This window comes from Amblyomma americanum, chromosome 8, assembly GCF_052857255.1.
Source record: "Amblyomma americanum isolate KBUSLIRL-KWMA chromosome 8, ASM5285725v1, whole genome shotgun sequence".
NCBI classification, from domain to species: domain Eukaryota; kingdom Metazoa; phylum Arthropoda; class Arachnida; order Ixodida; family Ixodidae; genus Amblyomma; species Amblyomma americanum.
The window spans coordinates 126,330,722-126,353,726 of NC_135504.1; the positions used below are offsets into that span (position 1 = coordinate 126,330,722).

General features: G+C 48.2%; 1 protein-coding gene across 2 annotated transcripts; it reads right to left on the reverse strand.

Annotated features, from left to right (window-relative positions):
* Nucleotides 1-4,613: 4,613 nt before the first annotated feature.
* On the reverse strand, nucleotides 4,614-23,005 carry LOC144102063 (casein kinase I-like). Of its 2 annotated transcripts, none has more exons than XM_077635338.1 (4): nucleotides 22,590-23,005; nucleotides 15,899-16,707; nucleotides 14,261-14,569; nucleotides 4,614-7,203 (listed from the first exon to the last, which is right to left on the reverse strand). In XM_077635338.1, the coding sequence occupies exons 1-4, from the start codon at nucleotides 22,663-22,665 to the stop codon at nucleotides 7,174-7,176; spliced, it is 1,224 nt and encodes a 407-aa protein (XP_077491464.1). In that variant the 5' UTR covers nucleotides 22,666-23,005; the 3' UTR covers nucleotides 4,614-7,173. The 2 variants fall into 2 exon arrangements, with proteins under 2 accessions (XP_077491464.1, XP_077491463.1); XM_077635337.1 differs by having other exon boundaries at nucleotides 15,895-16,707.

Sequence of the window (23,005 nt, forward strand, 5' to 3'; positions counted from 1 at the left end):
TGCTCGCGCTCTGAGGGGACAAACATCAAGGTGACTAAACACGACAGTCTGTTGATTTTTTTGTTTCTTTTTTGGAGTTTGGAAAAATGTAACAGATTACTATAATAGTAATCGTTTACTGGAAAAAAATATTTGGATTACCGAGAACGTTACACCTTACCAAACCAATCAATACGCTACAAAATTCGAAGAAAATGTAATCTATTAAAAGCAACCAGTTACTTGTAACGCGTTACGCACAAGCCTAGGTCTGGACATAGCAAGACAGTCGCATTATGCCTGTTACTTGGTAATGGGGCGTTTCAGGTACAAGTTTGTTCTATACACAAACTGGTTTGACATGCCTAGGTGAAACAGCGCATCAGCAGCACAAAGACGAGAAGAAAGACGGTACACAGCGCTGTTTTTCGTCTGCTCTTTTCTAGTCCTTGTGCTGGCTAATATGTCCGTCCTCGTCTATTCCATGTGCTCTTTTCCACTCTTGCGAAGGGCAAACTTAGGCTGTCGTTGGCTGTAGCTACTTTCCTCCCCGTGATAATTGCTGCTAAATGCGTTCGACGGCTGATCCTTTTCAAAAACCTGCATGGTCTTCACTGTCATTGGTCACTCGCGCAGCAGCCCAAGGTAGAAGGGAGCTAGGAAGGTGCTCCTTGAAGCACGGCCTTCAACGCGGGAGATAAGGTTTCGACAAAAGGATCTGGCTTCATTGGGGACTCCAGATAAACGCGGTGACCGTTAGCAAAGAGCAATGAAGAAAGGTCGGAATGGGATGAAGAAGCAGGGAGGTTGTGGTGGGGAAAGTGGTTAGGAGTCTGACGCATACCTTGTCTTTTCCAGTCAGAAGGAAATGTATTGAGGTGTCTCCCTCCTTCTCTTTGCTCAAGTTCGTGCAGCAGTTGCCACGGTATATTCTGACGAAACAAGAGTTCGGCAGGACTCTGCTGCAGCCATTGCGTGTCAGCATAGAAGCGCGAAAATTCTCCAGCGGAATGAGTTTCCATGCATTTTTTTTCCACAAGCAAAATGTGGCGAAAATTCCCAGTGTCGCGAATTGCTGCAAAACCGGAAGTCAAGGAATTCTTCGGCGAAAAGGAGGGCTCAGGGACCCCGGAACAGGGGGGAGGGTGGGCAAGGGGCCCCCCAACATTTTTGCACCGTTTGTTCGTTCGCACTCAAAACCGCTGGCACACGAATTTATCCTTTTGTTTTGTAATGCGAGATGCGACCAGACTTATCAGCATTGATCGTGGCCACGTGCAAATTTGTTTATTGGTTCTTGGGGAAGGAATTGGCACAGTATGTCTCATATATCGTTGGACACCTGAACCGTGCCGTAAGGGAAAGTATAAATGAGGGAGTGAAAGAAGAAAGGTAGAAAGAGGTGCCGTAGTGGAGGGCTCCGGAATAATTTCGACCACGTGGGGATCTTTAACCTGCACCGACATCGCACTGCACACGGGCGCATTTTTGCGTTTTGCCTCCAAACGCTAAGGCGCCCGTGTGCTGTGCGATGTCAGTGCACGTTAAAGATCCCCAGGTGGTCGAAATTATGCCGGAGCCCTCCACTACGGCACCTATTTCTTTCTTCTTTCACTCCCTCCTTCATACCTTCCCTTACGGCGCGGTTCAGGTGTCCAACGATATATGAGACAGATACTGCGCCATTTCCTTTCCCCCCCCAAAAAGCAATTATTGCCTCCATAAAAACGCAGCCGCCGCGGTCGGGTTCGAACCCGGGGCACGTGCAAATGCTTCCACATTTTTCCAGATTGTTGTAGTTGCTTTTGGTTCTTTACCTAAAAGGTTCCTTGCCAGCTTTAAATTGAGCGTGGCCAAGAACTGCAGGCATTGAGTTCGATGTCGCCGAGTCATTCAGTTCTTAGTGGGCGCGTGTCAGCCCTTTAAATAGTTTCTTTTGGAAGCGTTTTCGTTGTCTTCCTGACTGCTGGAGCTTCGTCAGCACAGCGTGACAGTTTGCATCAACCTTTGAACATTAAAAATAATAAAAATATAGAATTTATCATGTAAATGAGCATTAAACAAATAACTACTAAAATAAGCGTTTTGCCCCATCCCCCACTCAAAAAAGCTCCTGTTCCGGAGCCCTCCACTACGGCCCCTCTTCCTTTCTTCTGTCAGTCCCTCCTTTATCCATTACCTTACGGCGCGGTTCAGGCGTCCGCCGAGATGCGAAACAATACTGCGCCAATTCCTACCCCCCCCCCCCCCCCCCCCCGAAAAAAAATCAATTTGCTGTCGCATTCTTATAACACGGCTTATGCATGCGTTTGCTGTTCTTCGTGCAGTCAGCCGCCGGGTCACTGACCCGGCCGCCGCGGTGGCTCAGTGGCTAGAGCGTTCGTCTACTTAGCCGGAGTACCCGCGGGTTCGAACCCGACCGCGTTTCGGTGGAGGCGGTACGCAGGGCAGCATATGCATCTGCGCGCAAACTCGGTTTTGCATATTCTCATTCCTTTATTCTCCAACTATCCTCGTCCGCTAATCATAAGTTACACGAATTAGCCCTTTCTGTACGCTTTGCGGGACCAGAGCGTGCCGCTATACGTCTCGAAGCTGACCACAGGAGGCTCAAGAACGAATATGAAGACCCCCAGCACGAGCGGGGCACAGCGTACGGACTGCGTCATGAATAGAGTTATACAGCACGCCTTATATCAGTCCGCCACCGAGGACAACGCAGCGTCTACATCCACATAGGTACGGTGACCGTGCGAAATGGTTCATCTTCCGTGCAGAGGCTATGAAGCTATGCGGGGTGTCGAGTGCTGGAAGCTGAAAATCTGTCAGCCAGTTGAGATGGTGAAGTCGCTGCTCGGAGGGGTCATAAATACAAGAGGGAAGCTTTACAAGCACAGATCACAGAGATAACTTTACCGATTCTTTCTTATCGCAGCTTGACGTCCTGCTGGAGTCCCTCTCCCGCTAACGCAGCGGGCGCACAGTCCAAGGTGCGACTTGCTTCTGCTGACCGCTTGGCACGTTGTACCAGGCGCTGCAGACCCTTTTCGTCCTGCTGGTGCCGTCTGCTCCCGCTGCGCTGAACTCGGGCTTTTAATGATTGGGTTGATCGGTGTTTGGTCGCACCCGCAGCAGGGGCAGACGCTTTGGGTGCATTTTGCTCAACCTACCGAGGTTGGGGTACGAGGCTGTTGACGACACAGCTAGCTCCTGTTTAGTGCGGACTAGGATATCTTTCCCTGGTACCCATGATGACACCTAGCATGCCTGTGTACGTCGCTGGGACTGGATTTGGGTTTCCTTTGAAGCTATCATTCGAGAGCGTTCCCTGGTATTACCTCGATGGAAAGAAACGCGAACCCGGCGCCATGACCCGCCGTTGGAATTTATTTTCATCGCGCTTTTAACTGGGTGGTATGAAAAAGACGTTACAGTCGTCCTAGAATGTATCATGGACTAGTCTAGGGTATTTTTGCTATCACCGAAGTAAAAGCGCGATGAAAAGAAATTGAAACAGCGGAGCGTATTGGCGCCGGGTTGTTTGCGTTTATTTCCAGAGGTAGTACCTATGTTGACAACTAGTATGCCTGTGTACGTCGCTGGGACTGGATTTCGGTTTCCTTCGAAGTTATAATTCGAGATCCCGCGGCTTCCTATACCAATCGGCGCATGCTTACTGCCGGTGGGCGGGATTCAGGTACGCTAAAGGTGTCTAATGTGTTGGTGATGCAATAGTATTAGAGGCTGTTGATGCCTCGAGTTTTGTGCACTGTTGCATTTGCGGACCCCTCCAAGTCTCCAGGCATCCCCTTGGGTCATGGTAGCTGGTAGCGTTGCCCGGTGGTTACAGATCTCCCTGCAGCTGTCTCGAGGCAACGACATGGTCATATAGTTCACTTCTGGTAGGCGACGTGACTGCCCTCCAGCCAATCAGCTAATTTTATGAACGACACTTTTTCTTCCCGATGAGGCTTCCAATGCTACCGCATTAAAAACTCTTTGTGGCTTGAGCTACGTGGAAAGCTGCATTCAGGAACTTTCGGCAGACTTACTACAGATGTACTAGTGGCTCATGGTCTCAGTAGGGCATACAACACAACTAAGCGTCTTACGGACTACATTATTTTAAAGATAATGGCGAGCAGCATAATACACTTCTTGCATAACCTTCATTTCACTGTACACCGCTAAGTACTCGCTTTAGTTTTATCATTATCACAGATGGCTCTCTTTAAGAACGTTCGCCAGAGAACCAAAGTGTCCACATAAAGAGGCACGACTGTACATGCATGTGGCAACCCGCAGTACAGCTCCCTCAGTACAGGTAGTCGGATATGCATGTCCTTACTAAAGATGTTTCAGTGTTCCCCGCTAGCGATAGGCCTGCACACTAATTCCCAGCATTCAAGAACAGACTACCCAATTTTCTATCTGATGCATTTACCGAGACTGGTTATTAGTTGTCGATAAGCAAATAGGCTATCACTTGTATCAGAATTTTTGCTCGGGAGTTTAGAAATTTGATGGGAGAGCTTTGCCTTGCACAGAGCTGTTTTTGTTTCACACAGCATAGATCGAAACATGCTGCACCTGAAAGGGAGCTCAGCCTGAACAGGAACACATCACTCAGTCACTTGTTCAAGTTTTAATACATTCAATATATTTATTTACTCAGTTTAGACAGTCAAACAAAGCATCATCTCATTTGTTTTCTTTCCTCGAGTCCATTTTTTTCCTCGGCGTACTATGTATATAAAAATGTTAAAACAGAAACCTGACTTCAATTTCCACAAGCTTATAACACCGCACACACACGCACCCACACACTCGAAAACCAGTCACAATTTTTTAACAGACGCTCCCACTCGCACAAGCATTCTCACGCACGCAGCACAGGGTAATCACTTTTTTTTTTCGTTTCTCCTTTGTAGTGCTTTACAAAGTCATTTCCATTCCTACAAAAAATAATGAAAAAAGCCTAGATTCAAGTCCACGTCTCAGCGGCCCCTGTGAAAAAGCATCCTGGCAACCATTCTCGGCCACACCATGTGACAACTATTTGTCACCTGCTTCCCATCATGCCACATGACAAAATTTCTGTATATTTTTGTCTCTTCTCTGCTGCTGGACTTTTTGCCATGTGTTACAACGGAAGGAGAAAGAGGGAGTAAGGTTCTCACAGGCTTTGAGGTGCTTCGGTTCTTTTGGGGGAGAGGGGAAGAAAGAGGGTAAGGACAAAATGCACCGGCAACGTTCACTCGAGTCAATAGTTCGGACCCCTAACACCGAATCACCAGAGTTGCGCCGGCGAAGAGAGCGGGACAATCTCAGTCAGAGTGGAACATGTCACAAGAAAATTTTTTGCAGCAAACAAAACAAAACCTATTGGGGAAGGGGGAGAGCTGCATACTAACTCTATCGTGCACATCCCACACCAAAAGTCCTGCAGAGGCTGACTACCTTCAAACTTATCGCCCCTTCGTTGCAAACCAGCAGCGGGCTACACTTTGTAAAACAAAACGACACAAAGCCGAAACCGCCAAGATCAGCAGTGCACGAAAGGAGGAAAACGGAAAACGCCAGCCCTGTGTCGCACCAACGTGTCTTCGGATGCACACAGTCAACAACAGGCAAAAAAGAAACAAATATACATGTGTATATGTTCGCATGTGTGTATCGGGCGTGGCTACTGGCCAGGCGGAAGAGATCTTGGCAGCCTGCTTTTCATCGCTTCCAATGAGTTCCACTTTCACATGGTGGCCCTGTGCGCAGTCTTCAGACGGCCGAGAACACAATGTAGCTTTCTTATGTACAAAAAAGAACGGGGGAGTGGGGAAGAGCTGCGCACATATACGAGGCAAGTAAAAAAAAAAAATATATGGGGGCAAATTACCCAATTCCAGGAGGTGAAAATCGGCAACTGCCGTCCCACCTCCCAGGAACACTTCCTTCACTTTGGCGCTCTCGCTTGGCAAACAGAGCTTGCATCTATGTTATACGCATGTGACAAATTTACAAACTGCTCCCTGCACAAAGCTGGCGCAGGAACAGACATCTCCTAACCCCTGAGTTGCCATACACCCCGCATCCTGAACGAAGACTTATTCGAAGCAAACAGCTCCCACCGACATTTTAAGTGAAAAAAAAAAAAAAGGAAAAAAGAACAGTTAAGTGCACCAGTTTTGAGATTTCGTCTAAACAGCGCTGCAGGATGGCTCTATAAGTGACTGACGCCAACCTGCTGGACACAATGAACAGCAATCTAACCATTGAGCCTAGACAAAAACGAAAAAGAAAACAGAAAAGGGAGGGAAGGTGTCAGGGAGATGGGGAGGAACGCAGCGAGCACAACACAGAGGACACAAGAGCACTTTCACCAGTGAAGACGACGGCACTGAACAATCAACTCCAACGGAGTAGTCGTTACTTGGCTTTCAGGAGTGGGGGAGAGGCGAAATGAGTGGGAAGGAACATATACTGGGAAGAAGCAGAGGCACGTCCCTCCATTTCTCAGCTAATGCAAACCTTAGACCTAGGAGAGAGAGAGAAAAAAAGGACACAGCACGAATAACTAGCCAGCCAACTGATTTCACTCACTTAGAGGTACGCCGCTTCTCGCTTTAATGTAGAACAAATATGCCCGATAGCACGGTGAGAGGGCCACGATTTGCAACAGTTCTGCTCTTTTCCCTACCTGGAAAAAGGAGTGGGGAAGGGCGCACATGCAAAGAGAAAGCAATCCGTTGTAAGGAAAAAAAAAAAAAAAAGGCAGGGCAGGGGGAGGGGATTTACGTCGCAAGCTTCCCAATGATGTCTTCTGTCGTCATCACTCTCAACGGCAGACAGCACCTGCCCACCACCCCAACAAATCGGGGCGACGTTGCAGAAAGGGCCACAGTCCTGCCGTTGTGACTGCCGCCGCTGCGATGTCTTGTTGTTCCCTCGCAGAATGAACTGGACAGAGAAGAAGCCTAGTCGGGCTGCACCCCCTTTTCCTCTTTGCTTTTCTTCAGTCTTGATTGGACTAAAAAAAAAGCCTTGCGGTCCAACAAGGATTTCGCGGTTCCCGCTTTGGGGAGCACAGCAGCACTGCCTCCCCCTCGACTTTGGCCCCACAACAGGTGGGGAAAGCAAAGGGGGGAGGGAAAAGAAAATGGCGGGGGACCCATCAGTAGTGCTTGCGGTGTTGTCGCTCTACCTGTCCGAGGCTTTTGCTACACCGCTCTGCAAAGAGGAAAGCATATGGGAGAGGGGTCAGTCGGCACCCACTCGAGGTGCCGCAGCACGCACCACACTCTACACTCCGTTTCATACATAGCGGGCAAAGCTGTGGAGGCTGTGAAAGTAGTGCGTCTGCGAAACCAATTACTCCGCTAGTATTATTTCTTCTTCTCGAAGCCTTAGCGAGTGTTTGGACGAAAACGAAGAGCGGTGTAAAATGAAGGGGTAGCACCAAAATTCACGCTCAAAACTGAGACACTTGGTGTACGAGCCCTTTAGCTATAACTTTCACCGAGCGTGGACTACTTGTTAGGTGCGGATGGAGTGGACGATTCACCCTACGAGCTGCGTATTATACCACCACATGTCATTCTTATTTCTCCAAGTCTCGAGTTGCAGGACGAAAATGTGGCCGGAAATAAAACAAAGTACAGGAGGCTACCATTCACGGTACTCAAGATTTTCCGCAACGAAATATACTTTTGTTCACTTTGGCTGTATGGAAAACTGCTTTTCGGGCACTGACTTGGCCTGCGCAAACAGGCACGCTGGCTTTGGCAGCTTTGCCTGCTATGTATGAAACGGAGTATAGTCTCTCTGACACAGTCCACACGCCCACTAAGGTGGCTGCCACCATGGAAAGCATTGCTAAAATTTGGCGACTATTATGCAGCACATTTGCCCCTTGATTTGCCACTTGACCGACGTTTGAGAAGTGCTGAAGCAGGCTGGTTAGTGGGGTTGGATGGTCAATGACCTTGAAAAAAAAGTTCAAGGTTTTAAGGTTTATTTTTTCCCAGTCATGTGCATGGCGAAGGAAGAGGAAAAAAAAAAAAGCCGCAATTGCAGTTTAACGAAGCTCCCGACCCCCTGGTTGCTTCATTTAGCAGTTTGGCAGAAAGAATAGAAATGGGGAATCAATGGGAAAAAAAGGCACTGTGCAAAAAATAATTTGAAAACACTTTTGGCTCGTTACAACACACAGACTTGTGAGCAGTTTACAAATAAAACTAATTAGAAAAACTGATAAGAAATTATCAGTTTTATCAAAATCATATTCATTTCGCACAATACACAACACAGATACACAAGAGGAATGTGTTAAAGGAACATGTTCTGGATGTTGCTGACTGTAAGAAATCAAACTGAATGATCAGTAAACCCAAATAAGTTCAGTATGGACAGTACAACTCCGTAATTTGGTCTTGGACACGGTACATACCTGTATTCATGCTGCCTCATTCTCCGACGCATTGGATTAACGTGAAACTCCAATCATGGAGTTGTGATTTAATCAGACATGAAACTCGTGTAAAACTCTTTAGGTATAACCCTATGCATGGAAAACAATGTTTGTGTAGGGTATGAGCAAATCCACAATTGCTATAGCTCTCGGGGCCTGTTTTTGTAAAGTCAAAAGTTTCTGGATATTAGGATATGTATAGTAGTTCCCGACGTGTGATTCGAAGACAGCATGATACATATAAAGGATAAGCTTTGCTTTAGAAAGAAGCATCCATTGGCATCTCCTGATTATTCCTACAGCTTGAGCGAATTTAATTTGCAATAAATCTATATGATTATCCCAACATATATACTTGTTGCAATAAACTTCCAACATTTAACTGCACTGATTATTCCAACTCTATTACCACTACGAGTGCCATCAGAAGTATGTCGGTAAAACCCGAGACCTGCATATTTTTGCTCGAAAAAACACGGCCTTATGGCTCGTTTACAATAGGGCATTTGGCGGTGAGAATGAGCGAAATCTGCCACCACCAAAATATTGCCTCGTTCACACCACCATGTCAACGCTCACTCCGTACCAAGATATGGTTAGAAAGGAGCATAGGTTTGGTTTAAGGACCATAAATCGACGCTGTATATGTACCAAAAGCGTATGCAAGCTTATATATACTTAACGCAGTTATTTTGCATAAGTTATGCCATTTCTAACATTACCTCTTTTCAGTTCAGAGTATGCAAACAGATGTAACGATAAGCTCAGCATAGCGGCACCATCTGGTTTTAGGATGCGAACTATTTGTTAACAAACCAACAGTCCTCTTAAGCCTAGAAGAGGCAGAATCATCAATTTAAATAAAAAATAAAGCAAATTTATAACCCATAGGTTTTCTTATAGGCAAGGTGAGACAACGCGAAAGACCGGTGCCCCATTTATGGCCACTGAATGCACTGAAAAAGGCATTAACACTAACGAACTTAGTACGAAGCAAGGGGTCCTGCTTTGAAGAGCGTCGCCATGGAAATGCAGCTTCCTACTCGCCGTTCTACTGGCCGGTGGGAATCGGCAGAAATTTTCCGCGGCATACATCGACCCTGGACCAATCAGCGGTGGATTCCGCTCGCTCTCGCCACTGAATGCCCAAGTGTGAATGCACCACTAGTCTTCATCTTGTTGAGCAGTAGTGCATTTCTGCGAGACCATGAATAAATCTTCAAAGCATTGCTTTTTAAACAAGGTGACACTGTTGCTGTCCCACGTTCGTGTACTGTACCACCTATTGTAAAAAAAAAAAAAAGAAGCAAGACCCACTATTCTTATACTAAGCTTGGACAGTATCAATTTTATAGCAAACTGCAGGTGACAAAGGCTGGAAGACTCACGCCACGGGGGAATGTTACACATTGCTATTACAATCTGCTCCTAGCTTCTACAACCCTGCATTTGACACTCAACAAGTACCATGGTACCACCGGCTGGGGTCACTACCATAGCAATAGCAGTTCAGAATACAATAAGCATAATTGCAGCTCCCTGCCCTGGTAATTTTTTGCAAGTCAAAATTTCATATACATCCTCAGCAAAAGTGCACGGCTGATAGTCAACAAGCTGTAGCCCTGCGTCACTCATATTCCGTGTGGCCGGTGTTCAGCACCGTTCGCTTTAAAAGGTGTTTGCTGCATAACGGCGCGATCTGATGGTTTTGTGACATTCAATGGCTTATCGTGGCTAGACAAAGCAAACACGCCGAAAGCTGGCCCTGATGGTCAGGTGCAAGTTTATTAAAAGGCTCATTGATAAAAGTAGGGGTGGGTTCATTCAAGAGTAAATACGCTAGGTGGATCGTGTTAACTGGTAAGCTCGTTAACTAATTCCGAAAAGCTGACCTTTGAACTATTACCGTTAGCGTATATTGCAGTGCAGAAGACATTTTTTCTTTAAAAAGAAAAAGACTCTTTTCTGAAAAGTTCGTGAATCAACCTACAATAGGCTGCCAAAAAAGTTTAGACAAAGAAGTAACGCCCTGTGCCCTCATAATTCTGCATTACCGTATTTAGCCGAATGTAACGCGAGAGGAGACATTGCATGCTGCTCAGTGAGAAAAAAAATAATAAAACCACAAATGTAGTGACAAATGGATGCAAAAAAATAAAAATAACGGTCATCGTGGCCAACCTTTGTACTCTTTTCAGAAACAATTTTCACTCATCATCTTTGTTTTTGGAAACTGAGTCTTCCTCCCTCCCAGACTATGTCATCCCCTGTGCTATAGCGGTCATTCAATATAGATCTGAAATGAGCACGACCACTTGATTCATCCCGAGGGTGCCAGGACCTCATCCTCCCAGATCCAATCTGTGTACAGTTTTTGCACCATGTTAATGTCCAGTGGCTGCACCACATATGTCATCCCCTTGGGAACACAAAGGTGGGTGTTTGTGTCCTCCAGCTTCTTCACCTCAGTGGTTAGATGTCTGCAAAACACATCCAACGCCATGACGGACACAGGCTGAAGCGCTTCTGGTCGGTGGCACTACACGGGCTTGATCAGTTGAGGACTAGCACTGTACCTATCCACCCTAGCCCCCGTAAGCGGACAAACATATTTTTTTGGGAACATCGTCTCAGATACCTTCTTGTGCTGAAAAAATTACATACGGCAGCAGCTTGTGGCCGCCTGCTTGGCATAACAGCATTGCCATCAGTCTGGTTTTAACACGACAACATTACAGCTCCCGCTCAGCGGAGAACAGAGCGGTGTGCAAGAAACTGCGTATTAGCCGAAAAGGTTTGGTTTGGTTTTATGGGGGTTTAACGTCCCAAAGCAACTGAGGCTATGAGGGACGCCGCAGTGAAGGGCTCCGGAAATTTCGACCACCTGGGGTTCTTTAACGTGCACTGACATCGCACAGTACACGGCCCTCTAGAATTTCGCCTCCATCGAAATTCAACCGCCGCGGCCGGGATCGAACCCGCGTCTTTCGGGCCAGCAGCCGAGCGCCATAACCACTCAGCCACCGCAGCGGCTTTAGCCGAAAAAGGTAGTGACATTACATGTGGAGCGGCAGAGTTTAAAAGTGCTTAAAACATCACATAAATTGCGAATACAGTAAAAGCTCGTTAATTCGAACTCGAAGGGGACCGAAAACTTGTTCAAATTAAGTGAAGTTCGAATTATCGAATGGGCGCTAGAATGAACGGTTATAGCACCCCGCCGCGCAGGCAGAACCCGAAGAAGTCACATCTAGACTCGTTATCGCGAGCTAGGAGCTACTACACGTTTGTGGCGGGCATGTTCTGAGAATTAAATTCATCCGGTCCCAATGGCAAATGAAATAAACTGATCGGCCAGCTTTGCGCCAGAAACAAGTACTGGAATGCATTCGCGTGAGCAGCTGGCTTTACTGCTGGAATACAGTAATTCCTCATTTAAACGAAATCGCTTTACTCGAATAATCGCTTTATTCGAAATTTCTTCTGGTCCCGACACAAATGCATGCATTTTAATCCGCATTACTCGAAGCACACGAAGAGCTTGACCGGCTTAGAGCGAAGTGGTGAGAGGAGGCATCGTCGCTGTGGCAGCGGCCCTTTGCGCATGCAGTGTCAAATTAATACCGTCGATGGATTGGACTCATGCAGGCCTAGAACAGGCCACAGAAGTACCAAACCCGCGACCAGTGGCCTGCTTAGTAACGGGTACCAAGCGAGTGCCAAGTGCCCCCAGCTCAGTGGAGTGAACGGAAGCTATCAAACTCCATGGTTCAGCGCACCCGAACATTTAATCTCAGTTGCAAGCCCATCGCTGGTGCCCCCAGTGATAGAATCCACACGACAATAATGTTTTCCTGACGCTTTGCTATGCCAGAAAACCGCAGTGTCTTGGATGCGGAAAAGGGGCCAAAAGACCGCGGGCAGACTTGCGTCGCAGCATTCCATGGGGCGTGCTAATTAGCAAAGTTTTACCGCTCTAAAGAGCAGTTCTGGCACTGAAACGTGCCAAAAAAAAGGCTGTCACCGTCAGGAAGATGTTGAAGTAACGAGCGTTAGCTGTTTGGTTTACTAGAAGAAGAAAGCGAAGAAGAACGCGCCGCTCCTCTTGAGAAACGGAATGTGCTACCCTTTGGAACGGGGTGGATTGCCACCATGCTCGGCTACGCATGCACGCACGATGCCTAGCGGAATGATCGCCGCCTAGTGCCATCTATCAGAGAAATTACGATGCACGTCTACCCATTGTCGAGTTTCACCCCCTCAAGATACGTCCCAAACGAAATTTGCTTCGTTTGGGGGGGTCAAGGTGGGCCTAGAATTCGACTTGCGGTGCGATATGGTTAGCGCTTCAATTAGTAATTGCATGTATACAATGTTTACCTATTATGTAATTGTGGTGTTATTTCTATATTACAACCTATAGGGTTTTATGTCTACAAAATTCGGTATACAACTGTCCCCGGATGGGTGCCCATTGTAAGGAGTATATATAGCGGAACGAATGTTACATGTATAGCGGTTCCGTAACAAGACAGTTTTTCTTCCCGTTCTAGGATATTTTTTGGAGAGGGGGGGATAAGACGGCACAACCAATTTTAATGGCTGCCATCTTGGATTCGAGAAACCGAAAATATGCATTTCGTCCCCCGACGTCATACTCGCGTAGTTCCACCACTATCCACCATATTGAACCATGACGTCTCATTGCCACGCAGGAGGTGGTTGTTGCTACAGTGCTATTGTAGATGGCACTACAAGTCTCAATGCGAGATGCGCTGTTTTCTAGTTGCAGCCACAGATAGATCTTTGATCTCACGGTGATCTCAGAAATTTAAAACCAGGATCAGGTACATAAACATGCAAGGTGGTAGACAGAGAGCGATGTGGTTAGAAAAAGAACAGCAGTTAAAGGAGAAAGAAGTAGGTGTATACGCGCTATGCAAGACACATCTCAGGGATCTAGAAGACCCACCATATATTGATGGCTACGTCTGGGAAGGGAGCAACAGAACAACAACGGAGAGGAAGGGAGGAGTAGTAGGTATGCTGATACATCAAGGAACAAATTGGCAAAGAATAAAGTCAACTTGCAAAGAACATGTCTGGGTATCAGGTACAATTGCCTGTAAAAGGTCATTGCTAGGAGTAGTTTATTTAGGTTTGGTTTGGTTCGATTTATAGGGGTTTAACGTCCCAAAGCAACTCAGGCTATGAGAGACGCCGTAGTGAAGGGCTCCAGAAATTTCGACCACCAGGTGTTCTTTAACGTGCACCGACATCGCACAGTACACGGGCCTCTAGAATTTCGCCTCCATCGAAATTCAACCGCCGCGGCTGGGATCGAACCCGCATCTTTCGGGCCGGCAGCCGAGCGCCATAACCACTCAGCCACCGCGGCGGCTAGTTTATTTAGGGACAGGGGACAAATGGAGGAAAGAGAACAAGGACCTAGTTAAGCGTCTCAATGACGATATCAAGCAGTTTGGAGAATGTGCCAATATTATTCTGCTGGGTGACATGGATGGCCACATTGAGGATCTGGATGGATACGCAGATTGTAACGGCAAGTTGATGCTAGACTTCTGTGAGCGACACAACCTAGTTATTGTAAATAGAGAAACTAAGTGTGAGGGACAAATCACGTGGGAATCCTGTCACAGGCAAACGACCATTAATTACTACTTATTCTCGCAGGGGATGTATAGCAAGCTTGCAATAATGGAAATGCATTTCAACTAAAGGGGGATGTGTGTGTGTGTGTGTGTGTGTGTGTGTGTGCGTGCGCGCGCGCGCATGGTCAGCCAAGGGGGAACCCACCTTTGTGAGCGCTCCGGAGGCGGCGTTGTGATGGTCCGTGGTGCCCTTCCTCCAGGGGGGGTACGGGGGTGAAGCGGGCATGCCGTGCTGCTCGCCGTTCATGCCTGTCAGGAAGGTGCCCCGGTATGGGGGCCGCTGGGAGCCCGACGCCGTCGTCGGGGGCAGGCCCCGGGAGGCCGCCGTGGATGCGTGGTGCGCCTGGGCTCCCGCGGCCCCCCCCTGAGCTCGGTGCTCGGGCCCCTCGGCCCCGCCCACCACCCCCGTGGCGCCCCCCGCTTCGGCAGCGCCAGCCTGGCTCCGATTGCCGCCCTGCATGCACGGGCAGACAGACAGGCACACACTCTAAGTTGGGGCACTCTTTTTCAAGGTACTCTTATATAAAGAAAGGACAAACACAAAGGGAGAGAGAAAACTGAAGGGTCAGCCCCGCTACACAGAAAAGATGCTGTGAAATTCCACAACAGCCAACACACGAGAGGCTTCACTGATATGATTGCATGGTTTTGTACAAGCCTAATGCCGACTGCTACCGCATGGGTTTAAATTTGCCTTCCAGAAGACAAGGAATTGACCTCCAAGTGGAATGAGACTCTACATGATTAGAAGGACACAAGAGAGCGCTGCTGGAAAAAAATTCAACAGCAAATACATAGCCGCCACACATAATTTCCAAAAGGCACTGTAAAGTCTTTCGCTGATGATTACTACAGTTCAAAGGAGCCCCCATCAGTTCGCCCGAGACCAGTGCAGAAACAATAACTGAAACTGGAGACTGCAAAACACAGTTATTCCAAGTACGAAACTCAGAACAAAGAGAGAAGACGAAACCGCACTTCACTTGCTCAGTGCCAAGATTGGGTGCTTGTTACCAGTCAGAACTATGCCTTGCACACACACAGCCGCACACTCAGCGTCATTGTTCTGTGTACAAGTCACTCACGGAGAAAGTGAGACTAATGCCTGTTTCACAAGCAAGTGAAAACGCCCGTGATTCCTACCGGCGCAGCAGCTCGAGCAGCCAGAGCGACATCTCGTGACATAACCAACCATCACTGAGTAGTTAAAGACGAGAATGAAGTTGAAAGCTGCCAAAACTAAACATACTGCTGAAAGAGCTTGAAAACTTGATCACGGGCCAAATTTTGCACCAATCCTCTCCCAGTTCCACTCTTTTGCCGCTCCACCACAGGTTGTTGCTGCTCGAGAAGCAAGGGCTGGCAGCTAGCCAGCAATGCCCTTCACCGGCTTTAATACAAAACAATGGCTGACCAACGGCCAACGCAACGGATAATTACAACGATCCCAGGAAAATGTGACACCATTTTGGATTTCTCAGCTCTAGCAACAAATTTCACTAGACGATGATGCAGCGTTCAAGGCCACAGACTTCCTGTGTGCCCCTAGATGCTGAGCGGTATGTTTCAGCACTACAAAAAGATTCAGCTGCAGACTGATTTCATCAGGGTTGTTGCTCAAGCACTGGTCCTGCGGGAACCATGATGCAGTTCTTCCTCCCTCACTTAAATGGCAAAACTAAGCACATCTTCCACTCGTATGCAAGTTTCGCAGCAACATTCTCATACATTCACCCCAAAAAAGGAAGGAAGGAAAAGAAGGGGGAAACGGATGCGTACTCACAAACTTGAGCATGTTCCAGTCGAAGACGTAGTCGTAGGTGAAGCCCTGCCTATGGAAGAGGTTGCGTAGGAGCTGCCGCAGGTACGAGTAGTCGGGCTTCTCGTCAAAGCGCAACGACCGGCAGTAGTTCAGGTAGGTGGCAAACTCCGAAGGGAAGCTGCGGCAGAGCTCCTCGATCGGCGTTGACATCTTCTTCTCGCTGATGCGCTCGTACTTCTGCCGCTTGGTGGCTGCCCGCAGGCCCTGCCAGGGCAGGCTCCCCCGGTTGAAGTACATGAGCACGTAGCCCAGGCTCTCCAGGTCGTCGCGGCGGCTCTGCTCAATGCCCAGGTGCGTGTTGATGGAGGCGTAGCGCGCCGTGCCCGTCAGGTTCTTGTTCTCCCGGTAGGGGATGTGGTTGTGGGTGCGCGAGTCGCGGTACTTCTTGGCCAGCCCAAAGTCGATGATGTAAACCAGGTTGCCCTTCTTGCCCAGACCCATGAGGAAGTTGTCGGGCTTGATGTCGCGGTGGATGAAGTTCTTGGAGTGGATGTACTCAACGCGCGACACTAGCTGGTCGGCTAGCAGTAGCACAGTCTTGAGCGAGAACTTGCGATTGCAGAAGTTGAACAGGTCCTCCAGCGAGGGCCCCAGAAGCTCCATGACCATGACGTTGTAGTCACCCTCGGAACCGCACCACTTGATGAGTGGGATGCCCACCCCGCCCTGCATCATCTTATAGAACTTGGACTCGATGTGCAGCTGCGGGTGCTTCGTCTTGATGCACTCGAGCTTGATGGCCACTTCTTCCCCTGTCGTTATGTTTGTCCCTGCACAGGGAAGAATGCAGGCACTCGTCGAGAGACCAGCACAGTACACATGCAAACCCACAGAGACTGGGCACAGGAAGCTATGTATGCCAGAGCTTCGTTTGGCAGTGTGCAAGCGCTTCATAATGTTCGTGCTCCAGAATAAAAATTAAGACACCAAGGGTGGCCAGCTCTTGCACATAAGGCTAAGCAGAAGTGCAGTGCCCGGTGCAAACCACTTCCTATAAACTCCCTGGACTCGAACAGCAAACACTCATGCTCAAGTTGCATAAACATGGCGCATTGTATGGGCCAAATGGCAGCAAAAGCGTGTGACCGCTGTTCAAGGCAGTCACATTTATGCCTTGAAGCCACAAGACATCTAGCGCCAAGTGCGACGAAGAATGTTGCGGCATGACTTGTACTTGTGAGTGTGCACCGTCCTTCCTGACATTATCCACTCACAAGGTTCAGAATATGGGCCAATACAGGTGCATGTTCCCTTTCATACTAAATGGCACTTTACAAGCAAAACACATTGGGCAGATGCCTATAACGACAGCCCATGCCTCCAAACACCAATACAGATGTCAGCACTGCCCACAAGTGTAAGGATAGCACATGCTGGGCACAGTAAACCATAGGCAACTGAAAACGAACACATCTACCAGCACCAACAGAGTAGCTGCCCATAAGAAACCAAACAGAATATTACAGTTGGCACTTCTTGCATGGAGTGTCCGGCAAGCCGAGCAGCAGCAGACAAGTATCGATGAAACTACATGGACGACTACGTTACGGCAAACAGTTGCTAGCCTCCACAGGTCATTTGATGATTTGATAAGCCCCCCTCATCCTACAAGTTGCAACACCTTACAAAGACACAGCTGGCAAATCCTTTAACCGTTTCCGGTCAGGTAGTTTTCCCACAAACTACTCCAGTCGACATTCTTTTGGGCCTTCTAGTCCTGATAAATAAAGGGAATGCCAAGTATAATGATTCGATTATGAACATTTACTTAAATTATTTTTTCTCTGCTTCACTATATCCTCAGCAGAACTTCTTCACAGTGTGTTCTCAAAACACTCATTGGTATATCTTCATCGCTGCTGTTTATACTACCGTACTATTTAGTTTCATAGCTGGAACTTTCTGTTGACATTAATGATGATGATGAACTTTTATGGTGCAAGGGCATCTTGGCCAAAGAGCATTATGGCACAACGTAGTTTTCATTGCACAAGGTGGGGTGAATGTTAAATGTGCTGAAGAAGTACACATTCATCTTTGCTTCCTAAAAACTAATTTGGCAACTCTGTAAAACAGGACTGGCGAAATGGAAGCCTTGCCGTGATGGTCTTGCGCTGCTTCAGGGCTGCCAAAACCAAGAGGCCAAAATACATTTGTGCACCAGTAGGATGCTAACATCCCCCGGGAGAAAAAGAAATAGTCAACCTACAGGCTACAACCATTCCCATCCGACAGCATGCCCTTTTTACCACAGAAATGGCAGGCACAATGTTTTGTCGGGCAATGCCCACTGCTGACCAGGCGTGCACTTTTCCGCTGTCTGGCAACGCCAGACAGATGACTGGAAAGGGCTAAAGTGCTTATCAAAAGGACATGGCTGGAGGGAAAACAACACCCCCACCATTACAAAACCACTATATAGCATTTGGCTTACTTGAGCAAAAGAATAACTAGACTAGGACAAGACACCTAATTAAACAAGCCAGACAGAGAGCCCAACTAGAAGGAAGAAAGCAAGAACGGCAGACAAGAGGTCACAAGCAAAGTGGAAAAGCACTCAGCGAAAAGGCCAGATGCAATGCCCAAAAAAGACTGCACTCATGATATCAGCATGTCACAAAGGACCTGCATCAGTGAAACCATCCTCCTGAGCACACACCTACACAGGTGCCAAGGCTCTTCACAAAGTGCAGATTAGAAGATCACATATGCGCACTACCGTATTTCATAAAACCAGCCGTATGGTGCCCACAGTCATTCAATAGAACTGGTTCGGCACAACCTAGCCATTCAATTGTGCTCTCCTACTACAATGCACCACCCATTACGTCACTGCATGCAGTGCAGGTCAATACGAAGAGGAATACCATACAGTCACGCAGTCCCTGTTCCGAATATTAAAAGCATACAGAATTTAAAAGGCCACTGCACAATAAGGAGAATCTGAACACAGTAACAAACAGCCAAGGTGAACTACAAGGATACAGGACCTATATGTGTACTCTTCCAAGGCCTGAATATGTTGCCTATCTTTGCATCTGACACGAGATGACTTATAAAAAAAAATTTGATGTTATACCTGCTACAGCTGGAATAAAAGCAAACAGGAGAGGACTACAGCAGAATCTGACCCCCTGAGGTCCTTAAATGCGTACTGTCATAGAAGTAGAGAAAGAGCATGCACTGCACCTCCCTTGAAGTGTGAATGTTGCAACCGGTACCGAACCATCTGCCTCACACTCAGCAGCTGCACAACACAGCACCTGAACCGTCACGGCGTACGGCTTTAAGCTGATCGTGAACGCTTCGGGAACAGTGACTCAACAAGACAACAGTGCTCTGGACCGAGTGCACATGTCCAGGGGTGTGCTGATACAAGTCACATGATACATATGAGAAAGACTAGGTCATATGTCTTCCTCAAATGGTTGCTTGTCTCACTGTATCGAAAAACTTGCCAACCAGTTTGCAGAAGCCCTAATATGTACTCCCAACAAAAGTGCATTTTTTTGTTGTTGCAGTACTCCGTAATTAACTGGGGGAATTCAGTGAACTACTTCATGTCACATTACACAGCGCAACAAATATGATTTCTGTACAACAGCATATATGCCCAGTTATGATAAAAGCATGACCAACAATGCAAGGTTGCACAAGTTGTGGCCAAGTTGTGGCACTAGTGTCAAAAAAGAGGAGTACTTTGACATGAAATACACTGACCCGACCACCTATTCCAGACAATTACAAAGCCACATTACATAGCCTCATGCCTTGTGCAGTACAGCAACATGCCCCCATTATAAATATGATAAAGGCATGACCCACACTGCAGAGTTGCCCTGCAAGTTGTGGTCTATGCTAATGTCAAAAGAGATCAGTGTGCTCAACCGGCTACAGATGCGTACAAAAAGAGAGAGCCGGTACTTGGAGGAAGAAACTATGGAAGTAAGCAGCTGTGAATGATTCTGATGTAACAGCAATGTGGGTTTAGATTATGAGGGTTTAACGTCCCAAAGCGACTCAGGCTATGAGGGACACTGTAGTGAAGGGCTCCGGGAATTTCGACCACCTGGGGTTCTTTAACGTCACTGACATCGCACGGTATGCGGGACTCTAGCATTTCGCCTCCATCAAAATTTAACCGCCACAGCCGGGATCGAACCTGCATCGTTCGGGTCAGCAGCCGAGCGCCATAACCACTGAGCCACCATGGCGGCCAACGGCATTGTGAAGGGATGATGAAATCACAATGAGCTGCATAGTATGTGCATGGAAACAATTACAAGATGTCATGCAACTCAATGTAAAATTTTTTATAATCTGTGACAGACCAGCAATAACTAAGGCCATGGTGATTGAGAACGTTGATGCCGTGTGTGTTAACATGCCTTCAATACTGCTAAAAAAAAAAGACCACATACGGTTTGCACAAACGTTACTGTGCCTGCCACATTTGTGACCACGTGCATGGTGAAATCCTGCACACTTTTCTAAATCGCTCATCACGCCTACACTGTGGAAGCTATGCCTGTTGCTGTCATGGCAACCGCAATGTCAGGTGCAACCCATCTATTTTTGATGTGTCACCAGACCTCAATACATACAAACAAGAGATGAATAATGAAAATTAAATACAAATTTGCAACTGGAAGAATGCGAGTAGAGATGACCAGGTACCCAATGCCTGCTGCACGTTTATTTTTCTTGCACTGTTAGGGCAGTTGCTGCATAAAAACTCAAGTGACATATTAAAATTTGCAATTCTCAGTGGGCACTGGATCTCTCGTCAGCTTTTGTTGGTCTAAATGGGCTGTTGTCACCAGAAAGAAGACGCACAAATCAGCCTGCCAAAATGTCAGCATGTCTAATGTGCCTGAAAGGCGAACTAGAAAATGAAAATTTAAAACCTTTTCTTTTTTTTTGTAGTGCCACAGATTTTCGCACATCCCATGCAATGACATAAGAAGTTCTCGCAAAATCCCAAGACTATGCCGCCCTCTATGCTGGCTGCCCTGTCAGGGTTTTACGGTGACTCACCGCAGACCAGTCTCCGAAGACGACACAATAAAAACAAAACCGCGGGGTGGGCACGCCCGGTCAGCTCCTAAAAAATTCGCTTATCAGGGAGAGGGCATGTGCTGATAGCAGCGTAAACGCTCACGCCAACAAACAAGTCGCTACAGTAGATAAGCAAATTAACGGAAACAGGGGCCGCCAAAACAGCTCGGCCCGAACACCTTATCAAACGAGCAATTCACTCCATCGCGTGCGCGCTCACGGCCGTAACCTCTCCAAGAGGCAGGGGTTACGAGTGTCAAGGATCCGAGAGGATATCCCCTCTAGACAGTTCTGAGCGACAGAACTCGGACCTCACAGCAAACTGCGCACTTCGCTTGAACGGAGATGATGATGAGATGGAGGGGGGGCATCAACCGAACCGCCGTTGCTACGCGTCTCGCCCATTTGCAGGAAGGCGCGGCAGGAAAGTAAAAAAAAAAATAAAAGGAGCTTTCTTCCGCAGCAACTCTAGGCGGCGAGCAACCGTAACCCAGGACGCCTTGCTTGTGTTTTTATTGTACTTGAGTCGCCCAGAACGGCTCGTCTGCCTACGTAAAAGGAGCCGCTGGTCCGCTCATGACAGAATGAACGTTGGTCACGGCGGGCCGCCAGAAAAAAGAAAAAAAAAAGACCCTACCGGCGACGCCTGCGCGAAAGGACCTCATACACACGCACACCCCACGAACGTTTCGCCGCTACCGTCTTCGATCAGTTCACGCACACACAGACAACGGACCAGCGAAGCCTGCCCACAGCGCTCAGCTGAGCGGCAGGGGGGGAGCCCGGTCGACGGCAGAGAAAATGCTTTTGCAACAAAACGTCCCGTGGCGATCCAAATTCGGCGACTGCCGTCACACCACAGCTGACCCCGTAGGCGGCTGAAAAACTCGACGGGGGGGTGCCACGGGCCTTTTCGCGAGCCCTATCGATTACTGAGAGCCGGCCCTTTCTTTTGTTATTGCCACCGCCGCCTCCGCGCGTAGTAAGTGCTGGAACCTTTCTCGCTCCCGACAACAGCGAGCCGCCCGCGGCAACGGGGGGAGCGCCCAGAAATTAAAAGCGCGGCGAAGAAAACCCGGCTGACAAGACAACGGAGATGCATCGCAGATCCTTCCCGGCCGTCCACACCCTGGGACTTATTTGGGTGCTCTCGCGTCCAACTAAACAAACACCACAAAAGCGGTTCCGCACACAATGCCCTGCGCCGCAAGTTAACAAGCCCCCCAGTTGCGAGGACCCTGATTTAAAGAATTGACCCTCGCCGGAACTAAATGTGGGCTAAACGTGCCCGAGCATGAAGCAGTCCCCACAGCGGTTTGTGCCCCGTTCACGAGACGCCCAGTCAGGGTACAAAGAACTCTCGGCTGAGGGGCCGACGCTCGCGAGCTGCCTGCGCTAGGGGCGTTACAAGGCCCCGTTAGGGACACAGACAGACCGGGGTTTAAAGCTCCAAGACTGCACTAGGTGCTGGCGAGTACACAAGCCCGGAAGGAAGGGCCTACGCCGTCCGAAATGGGTCTGGGTCATCATCAGCTGAACGCGAGCGTCTACTGTGCAAGAGAGCGACGGAGCAGCGCTGGTCGACGCCACTTACCTAAATAAATATCCCCGAAGGATCCGCTGCCAATTTTCCGTCCGAGCCGGTACTTGTTGCCGACCCGAAGCTCCATTTCTTGAGGCAGGAATCGGCCGCTGGTCGCTCGGACGAAAAGAATTGGGGTACCCTGTCAATTTTTCTTCAACGAAAATACGCCGCCATCTTGGAAGGATACTGGGCGATTCTGACAACAATATCGTACTCTTTGCAGCGGTTCACCTCGGCGGCAGGGGTCTTCACCGGCTCAGGATCTGTGGGATAGCGCTAGGCCACTATCAAAGCACCTTTCTGGTTAGTTTTCATACCGCTGGAGTCAATTCATGACGAGGATTCTTTGGATTTTTCGGAAACATCGCACCACTCTTTTCCCAACAAATCTTGTAGCGACCTCTCTGCGCATGCGCCAGAAACTC

Coding starts and splice junctions, on each gene's coding strand:
- LOC144102063 (XM_077635337.1), bottom strand. CDS start 22,665: ATGGAGCTTCGGGTCGGCAACAAGTACCGGCTCGGACGGAAAATTGGC. Junction 16,708..22,589: donor CTTCGGGGATATTTATTTAG/GTAAGTGGCGTC, acceptor TTCCCTGTGCAG/GGACAAACATAACGACAGGG. Junction 14,570..15,894: donor GAACATGCTCAAGTTTGTGA/GTACGCATCCGT, acceptor CCGTGCATGCAG/GGCGGCAATCGGAGCCAGGC.